Here is an 18,219-nt window from a genome sequence, read left to right as displayed (position 1 = left end):
ATGTTGACTTCAGTTTTATTTATTTATGCTGTTTTTGGGATTTCTGAAGGTGTTTGAACTAATCTGCAATGATTGTGATGTGAGGATGCAAACAGTCCTGCAGGTCTCAGTGATGCACAGATTAAAGGGCTGCTGTGGCTCTTTGCAGGTGGCAGCTCAGAGCAATTTCTGATTTTTCAGTGGCAAACCTGGTCCAGGGGGACCCCTCAACACCCTGAAACTCTGTGCCTCCACTGGAACAGGATCTTTGGAAGCATCAATGTGGTTGCTGTGCTTTAAATCAAACATTTTCAGACACACTGAGCAGCTCAAGGCTGCTGCCCTGGGAGCCAGCTGGGATTCCCTGTCCATGCTCTGTGCTCCCTGAGGGCAGTGTGGCCTCTCCTGCTGCATCAGCCACCAGAAATAATGGGGCACAGGCTGTGCCAGGTGCTGTGGGTGGTAAATGAAGCATTTTGGATGAAAATAACAGTTCCTGCAAATACAGAATCTCAGCAACATGGGAACACTTCATCCATGTACAGCAGAGCAGGGACAGCTTAATGGCCACAGCTGCACTGGCTACCAAACTTCCTCTGCTGTTTTTCCTTCACATTTTTATGAGAAATGAGCTTTTTATTGAGGAGGGCAAGGGAGGTGTCCTATTTTTATTTTGCCTGGAAATATGTTTGGCTCAGATCCACAAAGGCACTTCCTGTGCCCAGGGACCATGGCCTGGCCAGAGTTCATGCCTGACAGCCCAAAGGCACAGCTGGACTAAGGATGCTCCAATCCAGCTGCAGGAATTCTGGCTCATGGCAAGGGAGCACTGGTGGATGCTGAGCTGCACTGGAAGCTCTGACATGTGCACAAATGTTCTGGGACCTTCTCTCTGGGTGTTACAGCACTGAGAGTTTCACTCTGCTGCTGCTGTGAGAGTTTGGGTTGGTTTCAGGCAGCCAAAGGCAGAGATTCCATCCTTTGTTGTGAGGATAAATGGGGCTTGCAACCACTTGGCAACCCTGCCAGGGCTGCAGGTGAAGCCCTGATGGTTTCCAGCCCTGATTAACAGGAGGAACAGGGCCAAAGATAACACAGAAGGGAAGAGAAGGGATGCAGGGAGGACAGCCAGGCCCTGCCCTGGTGGCAGGAGGTGGCCCTGGCCAAGGCAGGGTCACAAAGCTGAGTGGGGCTGGTAAAGGAGGAGCACCTGGGACAGGGACTGGAACTGCTCAGACTCGTGCTGGAAGTGCCCAGATCTGAGACACTGAGCTGTAGCTAAATTTGGACATTGTATAAACACTGCAAAGCCCTTCAGAGCCCTCTGGTGATTTCACCCAGCTCTGGGGCTGAGCTGCTCCAGTGGCAGTGAAATCCAGCACTCCCAGGGAACCATTCCCTGTGCATGGTGGGCCCAGAGTCATTCCTGCAGCTGCTGCCTGCAGCTCCTGCCAGCTGGCACAGGACATGCTGAAGGAACAAGATTTCTTCAGCTTTTCAATTGATTTTACACCATATTTGTCATTATATATGCCAGAGAAATGAAACTCTTGGGGTCTCATACCCCCCTTTTAGTGCAACAGAATTTTAAAAAATATAGAGTTGATTTCTGTGTGATTCAAGTACAATTTTTCAGGGATAAAAATATGAAAATTACTATTGGGGGGGAAAAAAGCATTCACAGCTTCTGGGGGTTACAGGGCTGCAGGGATGTCCCAGCCAGACCAAGCTTTAGGAGTCAGGGAGCTGCAGCATCCACCTCTCACAGCTAAAACCTGCCCTTGTGGAGGCTCTGCAAGGGTGGCAGAGCAAAAACCCAACTGTGGGGCTCATGTCCCCAAGGCAGAGTGACACTGGCCTTGGTGGCTCTGGTTCAGAGCAGCCAGGACCATTGGGGCACTTCCTGCACTCTGATAGCTGCAGACGGATCTGGAAGCAAACCTGGGCTGCACAGCCCTGTGAACCAAAGTGATTTAAAGGCAGTAAAACCTCTGCTCTAAAACCTTGGTGAAGTCTTTTCTCAAACCTTTCAATAAATGGGATTTCCATGCTGGGCTGGCCAGTCCTGACCTGGTTTTCCCATCCTCACAATCCCTCCCCTCAGTGCCTGGAACACAGATTGAGTTTCACACCAGCAACTGGGCTAAGTAAGACTTTTTCCCATCAGAGAATACAAGCTGCATCAAACAATTGATGGAATAATTAGGGTATTACCAAAGTGCTGTCAAGTATGAACTTGGAGAACAACTCAAAAAACAGACACAAAATTATTACTCCTAAATGAATCCAAATATTAAAAAATAATAATAATAATTAAAATAAAGATCCTATGACTTGACATGAGCAGCACAATTGGGGAAACACCCCCCCAGCAGGTGAGTCTCCCTCAGTCAGTGTCCAACGTGGAAAGGGAACACCTGGAAAGGGAACACAACAGGGTCACAGCCCCAGGGGCTACAGAGGAGGGCGAGCTGCACTCAGCGTCCCCGCTCAGGTCACTCCTCCACCAGGCACGACGTTAATTACAAAAATAAAAATAAAAATAAACCCGGAGCTGCACGAGTCCATAGTGGTCATGTGTGAGCTCCTGGCAGGGCAGGGCAGTGCCAGGGCAGTGCCAGGGCAGTGCCAGGGCAGTGCCAGGGCAGTGCCAGGGCAGCAGGGCCGGGCTCACACGGTCACCGAGGCTGCGGGAGAGCTGATGTTGATGGCAGTCAGGTGCTGGTTGTGCTCCGAGGGACACTTGGGGAGCTCCTGGGCCTTGCAGAGGATCTTGGAGAGGATCTTGCGGAAGGTGCAGCGGAATTCCCGGATCCTGTAGGCGTAGATGATGGGGTTGATGACGGAGTTGGCGTGGGACAGGATGATGGCCACGTACATCACCCACTCGGGCTTGGAGCGCGAGAAGCCCTCGTGGAAGTTCGTGATGCAGTTCAGGATGTGCAGGGGCAGCCAGCAGAAGGCAAAAAGGCCCACGATGATGGCCAGAGACTTGGCTGCATGCACCTCCTTCTGCAGGGTGGTCCTGGAGTTGCCCATCAGCTCGATCTGGTGCAGCTGCTTGCAGGCCACCATGAATATCTTGATGTAGATCCCCAGCATGATGACGAGCGGGAGCAGCACGCAGCCGAAGAAGTTGAAGTAGACCATGTAGCTCATGGTCACCACGTTCTCAAAGAGGCACGAGATGAAGCAGCCCTGGGGCTCCGTCCCTGTCTCGTTGGTGGCGTTGGGACAGCCACTCATGGCTTTGTGCCAGCCCATCAGAGGGGTCAGTCCAATCCCAAAGGACAGCAGCCACAGCACTGCGATGAGTCCCCTCGCCCGCTTGCCGGTCACCAGGCTGTTGTACCTGCAGCCCCCCCGGGACAAAACCACAGCAAATGTTACATAAACCAGCACTGGTGACTTCCCTGCAGTTAAAGGCATCGCGTTTTGGTTAATGAGACAAAAACCACACCCACGAGGGGGCCTCACCTCTCTGATCGCCTGAGGGGCAAAACCTCTCCCCTGTGTCTCCACCCACCCGCCGTGGTTTGGGGAGCTGACTCATTTACTATTCCTGAGAGGCACCAGCACTGCCCCAGCCCACGAACCCCCTGCAAGGGGAGGGAAGGGACTTGGAGGCTTAAAAAAACATTTATCATTGGGTGATCCTAAACCACCAAGGGCCAGCAGGGCACGGACAGGGAGGCTCCCTGATGCTCTCTGGCTCTGAGCAGCCCCTGCTGGGCACGCTGGGGCAGCTGCTGGGCGGTTCCTGGGCTGACCCCGGCCAGCTGGGGCAGTGCTGGTGCCCAGCTCTCCATTGCAGTCCCACGTGGGTTATGAAGAAGCTCTGCTGCGGCCCAGGGACAGGTTGGTGCAGAGCTGAGCCTGGAGCTGCCCCACACCTTCCTCATGAAGGCCAGAGTCCCTTCGTGGCCCCTCCAGCCCTCAGATGCTCAGACACAGAAGCAAAGCTGGAACCTGAAGCAGCAAAAGTCAAAAGTCTGCTTTGGGAGCAACCAGAGCAGCTGCCAAAATCAAAGCATCCATCAGATCCCTGTCTGGAGATAGGAAGAACCTGCAGGTGCCAGAAGAGAACACGAGAAACCCATTGCTGTCCTCTGCAGAGCCAGGCAGAGCCTGCTGGCTGCCACACGTCCCCTCCTTCCCACACCCTTCTCTCAGTGCTTGTTTACTCTGGCTGGGCTGCCCTGCTCCTCCTTCCCTAAGAACGTTTGTTCTGATTTTCTTCCGGCCGTGAGCAGGGGAGGGTTTTATTCCCACAGAACTGCAGCTGTGCTGTGAATCACTGTGTGAGTGAGCTCCTGCTCCTCTGCAAGGATGGGGGGCACTGGGGGTCCAACAGGGGCTGGGGGAGCCCTCAGCTCCTTCAGGCTGGGCTGGCTGGGAGGATGCAGGAGCAGCAGCCACATTTAGGTGTTGCTGAATTGTGGACACGGACCATGGGCTGGTGTCTGAAGGGTAGATCCAGTCACTGAGGGGCTTCTCCTGCATTTTTCTCTCATTATTAATAAGTTCCAATACTTAGAAGATGAGAGGTTCTCAAATAGGTCATCAGTGAGGCCAAGCCTGTTGCTTTGAGACCCCACATTAAGTTTTCAGAAGCTGGAGCTGGTCTGGGCTTGTGGGACCTGAAATCATTGAGATTTGAGAAGTTGACAGAAATCCAATCTCTTGGCAAAGTCTGAGTCTTGAGCTGCAGCCCTGGCCCAGCTCAGTCAGTGCTGCAGAGGCACCAGGAGCTGCTGCTCCCTCAGCTCTGCAGTGGGAAGGGAACACTGGCACTCTCCAGGTGCTCCATCCCAAACACTGCCATGGTGAGACTGGAAAATGCCAAAGGGCCATTGCTTAGAATCAGAAACTGAAGGAATAGAGGGGTTTTTGTGCTCAGGGACAGGAGGAGCCCCCTTGGCCATGCTGAGGTCCCAGGCTGGTGACATTTGGTGCCTCTTGCTGGAAACATTCGGCCCCAAATGAGGCTTCTTCCATCTGCTTTTCTCCTGAACTCTGCTAAGATAAGGCCTGGCTTGAAGGCTCACAAGACCAGTCAAGGAGCCACTTGGTGTTCCAGGGGCTGTCCTGGTGTCCTGTTTATTTTGGAGCTGCTGGCTCCTCCCAGCAGAGCTGCACAGGGACCATGGCACGTGCGTTTTTATATCCCTCGAGGGAAGATGTGAAAACATCCCGGGCTGCAAAAACCAGAGCTGAGCAGTGGGGAGGGCTGGAGGCCCAGGACAGAGGTGGAGATGTTTTTTCACAGGGCACAACAGCCCTGCTCAGATTAGCTCTTCATTTCCCCAGAATTTGCATGGCAAAGCCCTCCCACCATCTCTGCATCCAGCTGGTGGTCACTGCTATGGGCAGCCCAAAGAGCCCAAGGTGAAACTGAGAATAGCCTGATGTCCTGGAGTTGTTAATTAATTGCCTTCATGTACTTATTTGGTGGGACCCTGCCTGTATTGCCCTTAAGTCAACACAAGTTAAGCACAAGCTTAAAAAAATAAATAAATGAATGTCACCAGATCCAGGTATGAAGAGTCTCCCAAGCTCTTCCCTAAGCTCTATAAAACAGGGTCAGAAAGTGAGGAACCCATAGATTTCCACAGCTCAGAATCCTCCAAACCCCTCCTTCATTCTCTTTTAGGCTTAATATTATTAGACAAAAAAAAGCCCATTAAAGTAAATTTACTCACCTAAGTCTGCTCAACTAATGTATAACAAATATTGAATCACCTCTGCGCTTGCCCCTGGAGGCATCAAATGTTGCCCTAATGTAAATAACAGCTGAATATTCTCAAATGATTTATTGGAATTAAATAACCTGGCAATGTGTTAGTTCCTTCTGAAGTCTCTTTATGGGTGCAATCATAATTAAAGCATGAAGGCTTTAATTACCCCAGCTCCCACCCCGAGGCCATGGTGGGATGGGTCAGGCTCCTGTCCTGAGGAGGAAGCTGAGCATTGGGCACCAGTGTCACTGCAGGAGGACAGGGGGCTGCCTGAGGGACAGCCCAGCCCCGCAGTGTCCCATGGGCAGCTGGGGCTGTCCCTGCTGTGTCCTCACCCCCACAGCCACAGCTCCACGAGGTGTCCCCTGCTCTGCTGGCCCTCCCACAGCAGCACCCCATGGCCCCTCCAAACCCCAGGGCTTTCCTGGAGGAGCTCACAGCAAACACCAAAGGAGTGAATTCTGGTCAGAACTCTTGCTCTGTGTGTTGGAGGATGGTTGGGGTTGGGTTTTTGCATTTCTGCTGCCACTTCCTGGGGCTGGGGAGCAGCCAAGGTGCCCAGGCTGGTGCTGAGCACAGCTGGCACAGAGCAGGACACGCTGCCAGCCCGGCCTGGCAGGAACTGAGTCATGTCCTGCACGTCCCTGGCAGCTGCCACCAGCCCCTGCTGGACCCTGGGGAGCCCAGCCCAGCCCTGCTGCCCCTGAGCTCGCTCAGACAAGGAAAGCACAGCAGGAGAAATTCAGCATTTGGGGTGATGGACTTGGGGCAGCTGGAGGAAACACTGGAACGGGGTTATGGCCACATGATTTGTCAGAGAGCAGGAGCAGGAGAGCCCTGCCTGTCCCACATCACAGCCTGGGGGTGCCACACAGCCCTGGCCTGTCCCTGCTGTCCCTGGGCCACAGCAGAGGCTGCTCAGGGACTTTGGGCTCTCCCACTGCCTCCAGAGCAGGATCAGCCTCCAATGAACAATTCCAGAGCCTCAACTCCAAACCCAGCCAAGGTTTGTGCTCCCCAGCCCCCTCCCCATCCTGCCCCTGCCCAGGCTGTTGGATGCAGGAGAGGAGCAGATGGAATCTGCAGGGCTGGGACCAGGCAGGTGCTCTGGCATCTATTTCTATTTTAAGTGTGAAGGGAAATGCACGGACACCTCCATTCACAAGGGGTGAGAGCAGCTCGGCTGCCAAGCATTGTGTCCTTGTCACCTCCTCGCAGCTGTACTTTGCATCTTGCTCTTTTTAAAATTTATTTAATTTTTTTTTAGCTATAACAAAATAAGCACCATTTCTGCCTCTGTGCTCCATGCACAGCCACGGAATGGAGATCACACAGCAGCTGAAATGTCCTGGCAGGACACTTTAAATGAATCATAAATTGCACCTTAGAGAGGAGGGGGGAGAAGAGAAAGAAATAAAAAGAAAAAGAAAGAAAAAGAAAGGGAAAAAAATGAAAAGAAAAAGCTGTGCAGTTGAGGCAGGAAGGAGTTGGCGGCCAGAGCTGTGCTCAGTGGTGACGCTGTCAGCTGGGGAAGTGGGACATCTGTGAGTGTCCCTGTCCTGGGCAGACAAATCACTTCCTCCTGCATCTGTCCCCATTGTGAGGGACAGCAGCAGCACTGCCGGCCTTCCGCTGGGCGGGACTGCCACACTGCCACTGCCACAGTGTCACAATCACAGTGTCACGGTCACAGTGTCACACTGCCACAGTGTCACAATCACAGTGTCACAGTGTCACAGTCACAGTGTCACAATCACAGTGTCACAGTGTCACGGTCACAGTGTCACAGTCACACTGTCACAGTGTCACAGTCACAGTGTCACAGTGTCACTGTCACACTGTTACAGTCTCAGTGTCACAGTGTTACAGTGTCACACTGCCACACTGTCACAGTGTCTGTCACCTGCCAACGCGGCTCAGGTGAGCTCAGGGGTCAGGAGCAGGAGGAGCAGAGGAGGGGGCACCCCCAGCCCTCCCGAGTGGAAGGCAGTGTCCCCTCCTTTGTCCCCGTGTCCCCAGCCACGAGCCGGGGCTGTCAAACACCTGCAGGTTGAAAACCTGCCCGGGATATTCTCATCCATGCCCTCATCCCTGCCGTGAGCCCTTCCTGCCTGGGTGATGACAGAACAGGGAGAGGGACAGAGGGACAGAGGGACAGCCCCCGGCTGGGGACAGGGGACAGCCACGGGGCTGTGCAGCGATATAAAGATATCAAACCTGCAAATGGCACACGGCTGGGAATGCGGGGGTGCACACGGGCTCTGCAGCCGGGGATTGCGGGGGCTCGCAGGGCCGGGCGGGCGCCTCTCGCCTCTCGGGGTTTGCAGGTGAGAGCTGCCCGCGGTCGCTGCTCGGCACGGTGAGAAAACGCGGCTGAAAGCCGAGCTCAGACACCGGGGGTGTCAGCGGGCTGGGCCGAGCGGGGCTGGGGCAAACGGAGGCCAAAGAGCCCCGGAGCACAGGAAGGAAATGAGCTCAGCCCCTCGCCCTGCTGCTGCTCCCACGCTCCGGCAGCCCCCGGCAGCCAAACAGCAGCAGCTGCCCCGAAACGGAGCTGTGCCTGCAGGGGAATGGGGGACTGGTGTGGTACTGGTGTGGGACCAGTGTGTGATACTGGTGTGGTACTGGTGTGGGACCAGTGTGTGATACTGGTGTGGTACTGGTGTGGGACCAGTGTGTGATACTGGTGTGGAACCAGTGTGTGATACTGGTGTGATACTGGGGTGGAACCAGTGTGTACTGGTGTGATACTGGGGTGGTAGTGGTGAGTATTCTGTGTGATCCCGGTGTGAAATCAGCATGATCCTGGTGTGGAACCAGTGTGATCCCAGTGCTCTCTGTTCCCGGGTCAGCCCTAGAGCACAGCCCCGCAGTCCTCCCCTGTTTAAGGCCTGAGCTCCTCCTCAGCACCCCGGACTCTGCAGCCCAGCCTTATCAGCTCTATCAGCCTGCTGGGGCCTGGGGGTTTCTGTCCTCCCGAGGCTCCCCGAGGGCCAGGCCTGGCTGTGCAGAGTTTAAGGTGCCTGGCAGAGGGGAGACAGGGGCTCCCAGCGCCGGCTCAAGCGATAGCAGATAAGGGGGGATGGCAGATCCCTGCTGGATCCTCCTTCTGCAATGAAAGGGGTGGAACCCCCTTCCCAAAGTTTCCAGAGTGCCGCCTTTGCCCCCAGCAAGCTGCTGCTCAACTGCGCTCAGAGTTGAGGGGCTGGGACATGGGGCAGGGTCAGCCCCGAGCCCTCCCAGCCTCATCCCAGCAGCTCCAGGAGCCCATCCCGTCCTTCCTCCATGCCTGGACAGAGCCCCCAGCCCATCCTCATCCTCTCCTCCCTGCCTGGGCACTGCCAGGCTGGACAGAGCCCCCAGCCTGTGCCAGCACAAGGGGCACAATCCCATGCAAGGTTTGAGCAAAAGGGGGACGTGGCCAAGAGCTGCTGCTGCAGGGACTGTGCTCTGTCCCCTGTCCCAGTGACAGCAGAGCCCAGAGGGCACTGCAGGGTGGCAGAGCAGAGACACCCACAGGGACACACCCCCACTGAGGCACTCCCAGGTTATTTGTGGCTCCTGCCCAGGCCTGATGTCATCCATTGGATTAGGAGTTAATACTCTCCTTGGATTGCACAAATTCCCTAAACTCAGTTCCTTCTGCAAGCCTGAGAGCCTGAGGACTGACACATCTGTAGGCACAGCTGGAGTCACCAATTCCTGGCATCTTGTGGATCAAATACAGTAAGAGGAGTCCCCAAACCCCGTGTGGTCACTGCCTGGGGCAGCCCAGGGCCAGGGCAGACTCTCATTGCTCTGGCAAACAGCAAATTTCATAAAAATCCCAAGCAGCATCTTGATAATTAACAAAGCAAAAACTTGCAACTTGAAGATAAAAGAGTTTCTGCCAAAACATTTTGGTTTCATGTACTTTTTGCAGGGAGAAGTCAAAAGATCTTCTGTAGCAAAATTCCGCTGGATTTCAAAAGTTCCTTTTAAAAAAAAAAAAAAATCTTAAAATTAACCTGTATTTTTTTACAGATTGAGCTGGCCAAAACAGAATAAAAACCTTCTAAATTCAAAAATCTGGGTTCTGACTCAACCCACTGGAGATCAGTGCCCTCAGCCAAGAGCCTGGAGCCAGCCCTGGCATCCCTGCTGTCCCCCAGCTGCTGCAGAGGGGGCAGAGGTCCCAAAGAGGCCCCAATTCCTTTTCCTGTCAGGACTTTTGTTTTTTTGGGAAGTGGCCTCGGAGGTGCGGAAAAGATATAAAAACCTGGGATGTGCATTTTAAGGAAACCAGGCTGCTCACAGCTAAAAATAGCTGTGATTTCCCCTCTCTACTTTATTGCCATGAGGGCACGTGTGGTTATTCCTGATTTTGTTGTTGTGTTTTGGCTGCACCCAAAGGCTGGAGCAGCCTCACACATCCCTGGGCCCAGCTTGGCTGCCACAAACTTCCCTAAGATTGCTCAAGGGAACACCCCAGCCCTCCTGCCCCTGCTGGGTTTGTAACTCAGAGATAACCAAGGCCAGGCACAGCAGCTCTGGCAGCAGAATTGGGGTGCTCAGGAGTGGGCACAGCACAGGAGCCACAGGGGAGCAGCAGAACTGCCCAGGGGTTCAGATGGAGAGCAGTGCAAGGACAGAGGGAAATGAGGCAAGGGCACAGGGCACGGGGAGGAAGAGCACTCACAGGGTGCCAGGTGAACACCAGGAGGATTTTCTCTGCTCCCCAGTGGCTCCTGACATCAAACCCCAGCAGTTTGCTTTGCTGAGCAAAGCTGGGATCTGACAGGGATCTGGGAACCTGCAGGGGAACATCTCAGAGGGAGCCCTTCCTCTGCAGCACAGAGCCTCAGCATCAGCCAGGTCACCTCTGGAAAGGATGAGGAAAAAGCAAAGCCCAAATTTAATGTGTCCCACAAGGCCAGCAGGAAGGAGCTGCACTCCTGCCTTCCTATGTCAGAGCCAAGGGAGCAGCAGCTCCTGTGGGACACGGGCAGGAGCAGAGGCAGCTCAGGGCAGCCATTAACAGATCCTGATCCCATTAACTGACTGGGAATCCAGGGGAGCATCCTCTGGCTGCAGGGGGGCAGCAAGGGCTCAAAGATGTGCAGAAAGGGAGAGGATGTGGCTGGGATTCCAGATCAGCAAAGCTTCCCTGGAACATCAGCCCTGCACATCGGCAAGGGGTGAAGCTGAAGATGGGAGAGAAGCAAACCCAGGACAAGCAGCAGATCAGCTCAGATCGCAGGGACCTGGGGATGCTTTTCCCAGGGCAGGTCCCAGCTGGGTGTGTGCCAGGCAGCAGCAGCAGAGTCACTGTCCTGCAGGAGGTACCCGAGCACAGGGGCACACACTGGGCTGCTCACAGTGCTTCACACACTCAGTGCTTCACTCTCCTTTGGCCCTCTAAACACAGATTCTCTTCTCCCTCCCTAATTCCTGACACGTTTGTTCCAGGCATCCGTCCCTACCTACAATTCTTCTCCATGCCAAAGGATTTGGGTTAATGCAAATAAAAGGAAACTGTTTTATTCCACCTACAAATCTTCTTTGGCTCCCGGCTATGGGACTGTGGGGTGAAATCCAGCCCTGGAGGAAGCCAGAGAGCAAAAAAAGCCTCTGTGCCAAGTGCTGTGTGCAGGATGGATTTGCTGCTGCTGAGAGATGCTGGATTCCCTGGCTGGGATGTTCTGCTTGGGGGAAGTGCTGGGATGGAGCTGGGCACAGGATGGGCACTCAGGGGTGGCAGCAGCCAGGAGGGGGCAGGAAAAGGGGACAAGGACAAGGAGCTGCATCCTGGGATGGCCAAGGGAAGGGTTGGGAGCTGCAGCTGCACAGAATGGGCAATGTGGGTGGGGGCTTCTCCACAAACAGAAAATTCATCAAAAGCAAACAAGCGAAATATGAGTTTCGAGGGACACAAAGAATTCATGGCTTTGGGTCAAATTCAGCAAATATTTTTAGCCAGAAGAGGGAGGGCTCTAAACCACCATTTTTAAAATAAGACTTTTTTTTGTTCTGTAGTTCTCCAGATGAGAAGTTGTCAGTTCCTTCCCCAGTGAGGAGGTCCTGACCTCAAAGAGCAGCACAGCCACATCGGAAGGGTTGGGCAACTCAACCCAAAATCTGCCAGGTTGGTCAGGATCACTTTGCTTCACTGAAACCTCCCAACATCCCAGTTTCACTGAAACAATTTTCAGTGAAAAAAATGTTCCAGTTTCACTGAAACAATTTTCCTCTTCCCCATGGGATTTCTTGGTTCAGCCACAGAGCTGAAAAATCCATTATTAGCCTGGCTGTAATGCAAAGTTCTGCTGTGCACCCCAGCCCACAGGCCTGCCCAGCCTCTCAAGCAGCTCTGAAAGGGTATTAAATAATGTGGCACAGCCAGTCCTTAATGTCCCTGCTGAGCTTTCCACAGGGAGCTGATGGAGCACTGGATGTGACAAGGACACTCATCTGCTCTGCAGCAACCACATTATTTATGGTAATCGCTGGGCAGGGCTGGGCACAAATCATTTTCTTAAACATTTAATACTTCATGGCCTGGTATCAGCCTCTGCACTGGCCTCCAGAACTGGTGTTTAAATGAGAAAAGCTTTTCCTACAGTCTCCATTCCTAGAAATTGATGATCACCTTCCTGCTGTGTTCCCACAGCACAGCCCAGAAATGGCACATGCTCCTGCCCAGAGGGGGTGGTGGGAGAGGTTCCTGCCCCCTCCCTGCCAGCAGCATTGTGGAGTAATGATGCTGAAGAGAAAACTCCAACCAAGCCTTGCCGGGAAAGCCCTGCTGCAGTCCAGAAGGGTTTTGCCTGTGTAGATTTATAACCTCCTCTGCCCCCTTTTGATCTTGGTGCACAACTAAAAAAAGCCCTTCAGTATCAGTCCCTAAATCTCCTGTCCATTGTCCTGCTCCTCACAGGGAGAGCCCCCCTCCTTTGGAAGGAGTTTTTTGCTTGCTGGTCCCTCCTGAGAGCACTGGAAGAGGCCTCAATGCCAAGATGGAGTTAAATCCAAATTTCACACTTTAGCCAGCCTAGGATGGGACTCCTTGGTCTCCACTTGTGTCCAGCCTGAAAGGACTCATAGGAATAAAGATGTTTGTGCAAATGGAATAAAAGGTTTGGCGGGAGATGGGGTGAGGAAAGCAAAGCTGGGAAAGAATCCCAAAGCAAGGCAAAACTGCCCTGGGATGAACTGCCCTGATGGAGAGTGGAGCAAACCTGCTCGAGAGCAGGACTGGGGGAAAAGGAGTGCAGGAAACATTGGCAGATTCGGCAGCTGGCAAAGGCGCTTCCCTCAGGGCATTTCTGATCCTCTGCCTGCCCCGGCTCCAGCAGAGCACAGACCCCTCAGCACAGCTCCCTCAGCTGCAGAAACTGCTTGTGGAACAAAAACAGAGTTATTGCCTGACAGCTTGTGGCCAGGGGTGTGATTAAACTGAAACTCAAAAATCTGACCTGCTTCTGTAGCTGCCGCTGCCCCAGCAGCCCGGGGAAACCCCGAGCGAGCGATGGAAAAGACACGGCAGCGTTTTCCGGGGCGGGGGTGGCTCTGGGAGGGTCAGAAACAGGGTCAGGGGTGCTGGAAACAACCTGTCCCTGTCCCTGTCCCTGTCCCTGTGTGCTGCAGGTCCGCTCCCATTGCGCGACATCCCCCGGGATTTCCGAGCGCAGCGCTCGCATGACACACAGACAGACAGACACACGGACACACAGACACACAGACAGACACACGGACACACAGACAGACACACGGACACACAGACACACGGACACACGGACACACAGACACACAGACAGACACACGGACACACAGACAGACCGGACACACAGACAGACAGACACACGGACACACAGACACACAGACACACAGACAGACAGACACACAGACAGACAGACACACGGGCACACGGACAGACAGACACACGGACACACAGACAGACACACGGACACAGACACAGGGACACAGGGACACACAGACAGACAGACACGCGGACACACAGACGGACACACAGACACACGGACACACAAACAGACAGACAGACACACGGACACACAGCCGCGCTTCTCCTCCTCGGCCCGATGACTAACTCATATTTGCTCAACCTCTGCGAGGTGTCAGACGCAAGGTGCCAGAACAGGGTGAAAGGGTTTTCTCTCTTTTGAAGCCGTTTCAGGGCGACTTCATTGCCGCGCACGGGGACGAGCGGAGTCCAGGGAAGCTGCGGCTTTGCGGGGTTCAGCTGAGGTCCCTGTTCCACATCTGCCCTCCTTCCCCACTGCCCCTGGAGCTGTCCTGCACTCCATCAATGTCCAATTCCCAGGGAAGGACAACCGAGACACGGAGGAGACCGAGATGAACAAACTCAGGTGGTTCACAATGCAAACCCGGGCTTTGGTGCACTTCAGCTTAAGGAAGCTGCTGCACCAGCCCACTGGAGAGGCGCCTGTAACTTCTATTCCATACATTTCCCCCCATTTTAATTCAATTCCCATGAATTAGAAGGAGAACAATTCATGTCTTGGATGAGACTGAACTATAAAACTCTTAAAATCTGCCGTGTGAACCTTTCTGCTCCCCTTTTCTCTTTTCACAGTAGGAAATAGGAGAAAGAGTGACTGCTCCTCTATTTAATCTATTTAATCACCTGGGAGATGCCGGGACACCGCAATAAAGGGGCTGTATAAATAAATACCTGCACAGATGAGCCACAACCATCCCAAACACAGCCATCCACCGCTGCGGGCCCGCCCGGAAACCTCTGACCCTCCCAAGGCAAACATCCTCAAGAAACTGAACCTCCAGGTGTGTTCCGAAGCAAAAGTGGGACACCGATCCCATTCCTGCAGCGAGCCAGTGACAAACCTCTGCTGTTTCCACCACCTGTCAGCAGTGAAACTTTCGGGGCAGCGCCAGGGATTGGAAGCGCCAAGAGAAGGAGGATCAGCCCCGGGCTGTCAGGGAATGCCGCTGCCCGCTCCCACTGCAGCTCTTACCTCAGGGGGATCTTGATAGCCAGGTACCTGTCGATGGCCACCGCCAGCAGGCTGAAAATGGAGCTCTGGGTCAGCACCAGCACGAAGCAGGCGAAGAAGAGGCAGCTGTGAAAATCCACCTGGAAGCCGATGCTGATGGTGATGGCGAAGGGGATGGCCAACAACCCCACGGCGATATCGGCCACGGCCAGCGACACCAGGAAATAGTTGGTGGCGTTCTTCAAGGTGCTGTTGATGGCCACGGCCCAGCAGACCAGCACGTTGCCAGCGATGGAGAGCACGGCGATGATGAGCTCCAGCACGATGTAGGTGGTTTTCACAGTGTCCATGGCGAGCGCCCCGCGCCGGGAGCAGGCGCTGCTCATGGGAAGAAGGGACTTTCCTCCGGGCGCCCTCCCGCAGGCACCAGCACGCCCCGGGGCAGCCGAACGCCCATGTCCGGGCTCCCCGCGGCCCTGGGGGGCCGGAGGGGCGCGGCGAGCCCCGGGTGGCGGCTCCCCGCTGCCCGCACCGCCCGGCCCCCGCCCGGCATCCGCGGGTCCGCTCAGCGCCCGCCCGCAGCCACCGCCACCCGCGGGGCCATCGGGGCTGCTCCGCCGGGGCTGCTCCCTCCGCCCGGGATGCTCCGCCGCTGCCGCCGCTGCCCGCGGAAAAGCCGCTGCCGGGGCGGCGGGGCTATTTCTGCTCGGGGCGAGCGGGGCGGGGAGTGCGCGGCGCGGAGCCATTGGCCGGGACCCGGCGGCACCGGCACCGCGCCCCGCAGCGCCCGGCCCCGGTCCCGCATCCCCGACACCGGCACGGCATCCCCGGCCCCGGTCCCGCACCCCCGACACCGGCACGGCACCCCCGGCCCCGGTCCCGCACCCCCCAACCCCGCTCCTGCACCCCCGGCCCCGCTCCTGAACTCCCCAGTCCCGCTCCCGCACCCCCGGCCCCGCTCCCGCACCCCCGGCCCCGGTGTGAGGCTCCCCCGAGGTTTTGGGCACCGCTTTGCACAATTCGGAGTAAAAAGTTGCCCTCAAAAAGTTGCCCTCGCTGTCCCCAAAGTCGAGGACTCCGGGTGCTGCTGCTGCTGCTCCGGGAGAGCGGAGTTGCAGCACCGAAAATAAAATTCGCCACCAGCAGAGCGCTGACCCAAAGTAGGAGATTTCACAAAATCCTGGCAGCGCTCGGTCTCTGTATGGTTGTGGCACAGCGGGGCATTTCCTGATGTAAGAAATGGCAAAATAGCACGGATTAGCAAATGCTGTTACTCACAGGGCTGAAGTGGTTGAGTTTCAGTCTAAGGAGCTTAAAAAAAGTTCTACCTGAAGGGGTTGTGTACTCTGGTGGATCTTAAACCAGCAGGGGAGGTGAAGGTAATTTAATAACTGGTTACCTTTTCATTGCAGGTTTCATGCTTTATATTGTGTTCACCATCAAAACACAGAACAGGGATTGAACTTCACACCACTGCTGAGGCATCCAGCAGCACTGAATAGCTCAGGGTAGAAAGTGGAAAAAATTCAAACAATTAAAGAAAACAAACCTTCCTGTAGCAAACAGAAAGTAAAAGATATTGACATTGACTTCCTTTTTTTTTTTTTTTTTAAACAAAGTTGTAAACTAAATCCTGTGGAAGGGAATGTTCTCTGAGGATTCAGGGTTAAATCAGAGCAAAAACCATTTGGGAAAAATAGATTGAAACTATTTCTTTGAGTGTAGTGCAAATGGAAACACTCCTGTTGACCAGCAACGCTTTGGGTCAGACAGATACAAAGGGGACTCTTAATTTATATTGAACAAAGTCATTTTTATCAAGTTGGGCATCTCAGGATGCTGAAAGAAAGCTGAGCCAGGAGTACATTTAATTTGGTGGGATCTGCACACAGGAGCATCGCTGCCCCTTGCACTCCCACCTGGACCTTTGCACTTTGCATTCAGGCACTCTGCTGTCACAGGAAGAACCAAACCACGATGGCATTAACAGGGAAGCCCCTAAATCCCGGGATTCAAACCTCAGTTTTTGCCTGAAGTGCCCTGAAAGGAGCAGCAGAGTTTGAGGTGAGCTCAAGGTTCACAGCCCCAGCTCTGGCTGCTCCATCAGAGCTGGCTGGATCCTGAACTTGCCCACACTGGTTTGGTTTATTTATTGTTTTGGGATGAGTGCAGCTTCCCTCGTTCAGAGCCTGTTATAACCATGTGAACTATCACAGAGAAGCACTTTTTCCCCCAGAGGGATGGATTTACATCAGGGTTTTTACACACATTGTTTTCCTAGTGCAGGAACATGTGCCAACAGCCACCTTCTGCTGCTTTACAGCACCTCAGCAAAACCAGAATTAACTTTCTGCACTGGACACATTGTATTAGAGAAAGATCTGCTTTTGTGATCATGGAAGCACTTATTACAGACTGAGCCCAGGGAAATTGTGGTTTGTCAAGTCAGACATGAACAGAAAAACCATTATTTCAGGTTCTGATGAATAGGTTGTTTGGGCAAGGTCTCTGTGAGACAGGTAGTGAGGCAGTGAAAATTGTGGATTTTGCATTACAGGGAGATTCATGGCTCTCCAAAGCAGCAGAAGCTGTGCCAAGGTCCAGTGGTTTATTCTGGCAGGAACTGGTGCAACTGAGCTGACTCCCAATACAACTCCTGCAAGGGGAGCCAAGGACAAGTGTGCTCAGCTCTGTTCTACCAAACCTGGGTAAATCCTGCTGGCAGGAAAACCAGGATGAGTCCATTCCCAGATCCTGCCCTCCAGCTGTGCTCTTTGAGCCCCCTTTAAATACCTGGCACCACAAACCCTCCATGAAACACCAACTGAACTCTGCTGCCCTTGGAGAGCGAGCTGAGCACTGAGAATCCCTGCAGCTCCCGGGGCTCCACAGGTGAGATCTGCAAACTGATCTTCTGGAATCTGTAAAGGAGCAAGGAAACCACAGAACCATCGAGGCAAACACAGCTCGGAGCCGGCAGCTGATGGGTGATGAACCCATTCAAGAATCGGAGCGCGGCAGCACCACGGCGGCCCCGGAGCCCCGCTGGATGCTCAGATGTCAGACGCAGATGAATCACCACTACTATTATTTTCCTGGATTCCACTTCCCTCCAGGGATTCGCCTCCCAAGCCTCACGTAGGGAACAGCAGCAGCCCCGATCTGCTGCTTTCAAGTGCAAGAGCTGCCCGGGCTCCTTTGTTCGAGGGAAGGCGACTGAGAGGGATCGCACGCTGTGCTGGAGCTGCGCTGGGAGAAGCGAGCGGCGCCCTGGGGCCGCTGTCCCGGCCTCGGCAGGAGCCCTCCAGCCTCGTACGTGCTGTTCCCTCTGTCGCTGCCGCTTCGCAGGCCGAGCTCTTCCTGCAGCCCCTGTGATCTCTCCTGAGCAGCCTCCGAGGGCTTCCCGAGCGAGCGGGGCCTTCGCACCTCCAGCGCTGTTGGCCCAGGCACAAAGAGCTGGGGAGGAGCCCCGGTAACACATCCCTGCACACACAGCCGGCCCGGGGACAAGGCTCTGAGCACAAAAATCT

The 18,219-nt window shown here is 54.5% G+C and overlaps 1 protein-coding gene across 1 annotated transcript; it reads right to left on the bottom strand.

Moving 5' to 3' along the window:
* Positions 1-3: 3 nt before the first annotated feature.
* On the bottom strand, positions 4-15,139 carry ADORA2B (adenosine A2b receptor). The gene is made up of 2 exons (XM_063173600.1): positions 14,711-15,139; positions 4-3,331 (listed from the first exon to the last, which is right to left on the bottom strand). Exons 1-2 carry the CDS (start codon positions 15,073-15,075, stop codon positions 2,650-2,652), a joined length of 1,047 nt encoding a protein of 348 aa, XP_063029670.1. The 5' UTR covers positions 15,076-15,139; the 3' UTR covers positions 4-2,649.
* Between the last annotated feature and the right edge of the window lie 3,080 nt (positions 15,140-18,219).

The sequence above is a fragment of the Melospiza melodia genome, chromosome 21 (genome assembly GCF_035770615.1).
Source record: "Melospiza melodia melodia isolate bMelMel2 chromosome 21, bMelMel2.pri, whole genome shotgun sequence".
NCBI classification, from domain to species: Eukaryota; Metazoa; Chordata; class Aves; order Passeriformes; family Passerellidae; genus Melospiza; species Melospiza melodia.
This window is presented reverse-complemented; position numbering and strand designations above follow the sequence as displayed.

Excerpts from the sequence above, each read along its gene's own strand:
- ADORA2B (XM_063173600.1), bottom strand. The coding sequence starts at position 15,075 with ATGAGCAGCGCCTGCTCCCGGCGCGGGGCGCTCGCCATGGACACTGTG. Across the intron at positions 3,332-14,710 it reads GCTATCAAGATCCCCCTGAG|GTACAACAGCCTGGTGACCG; the intron begins GTAAGAGCTGCA and ends GGGGGGCTGCAG.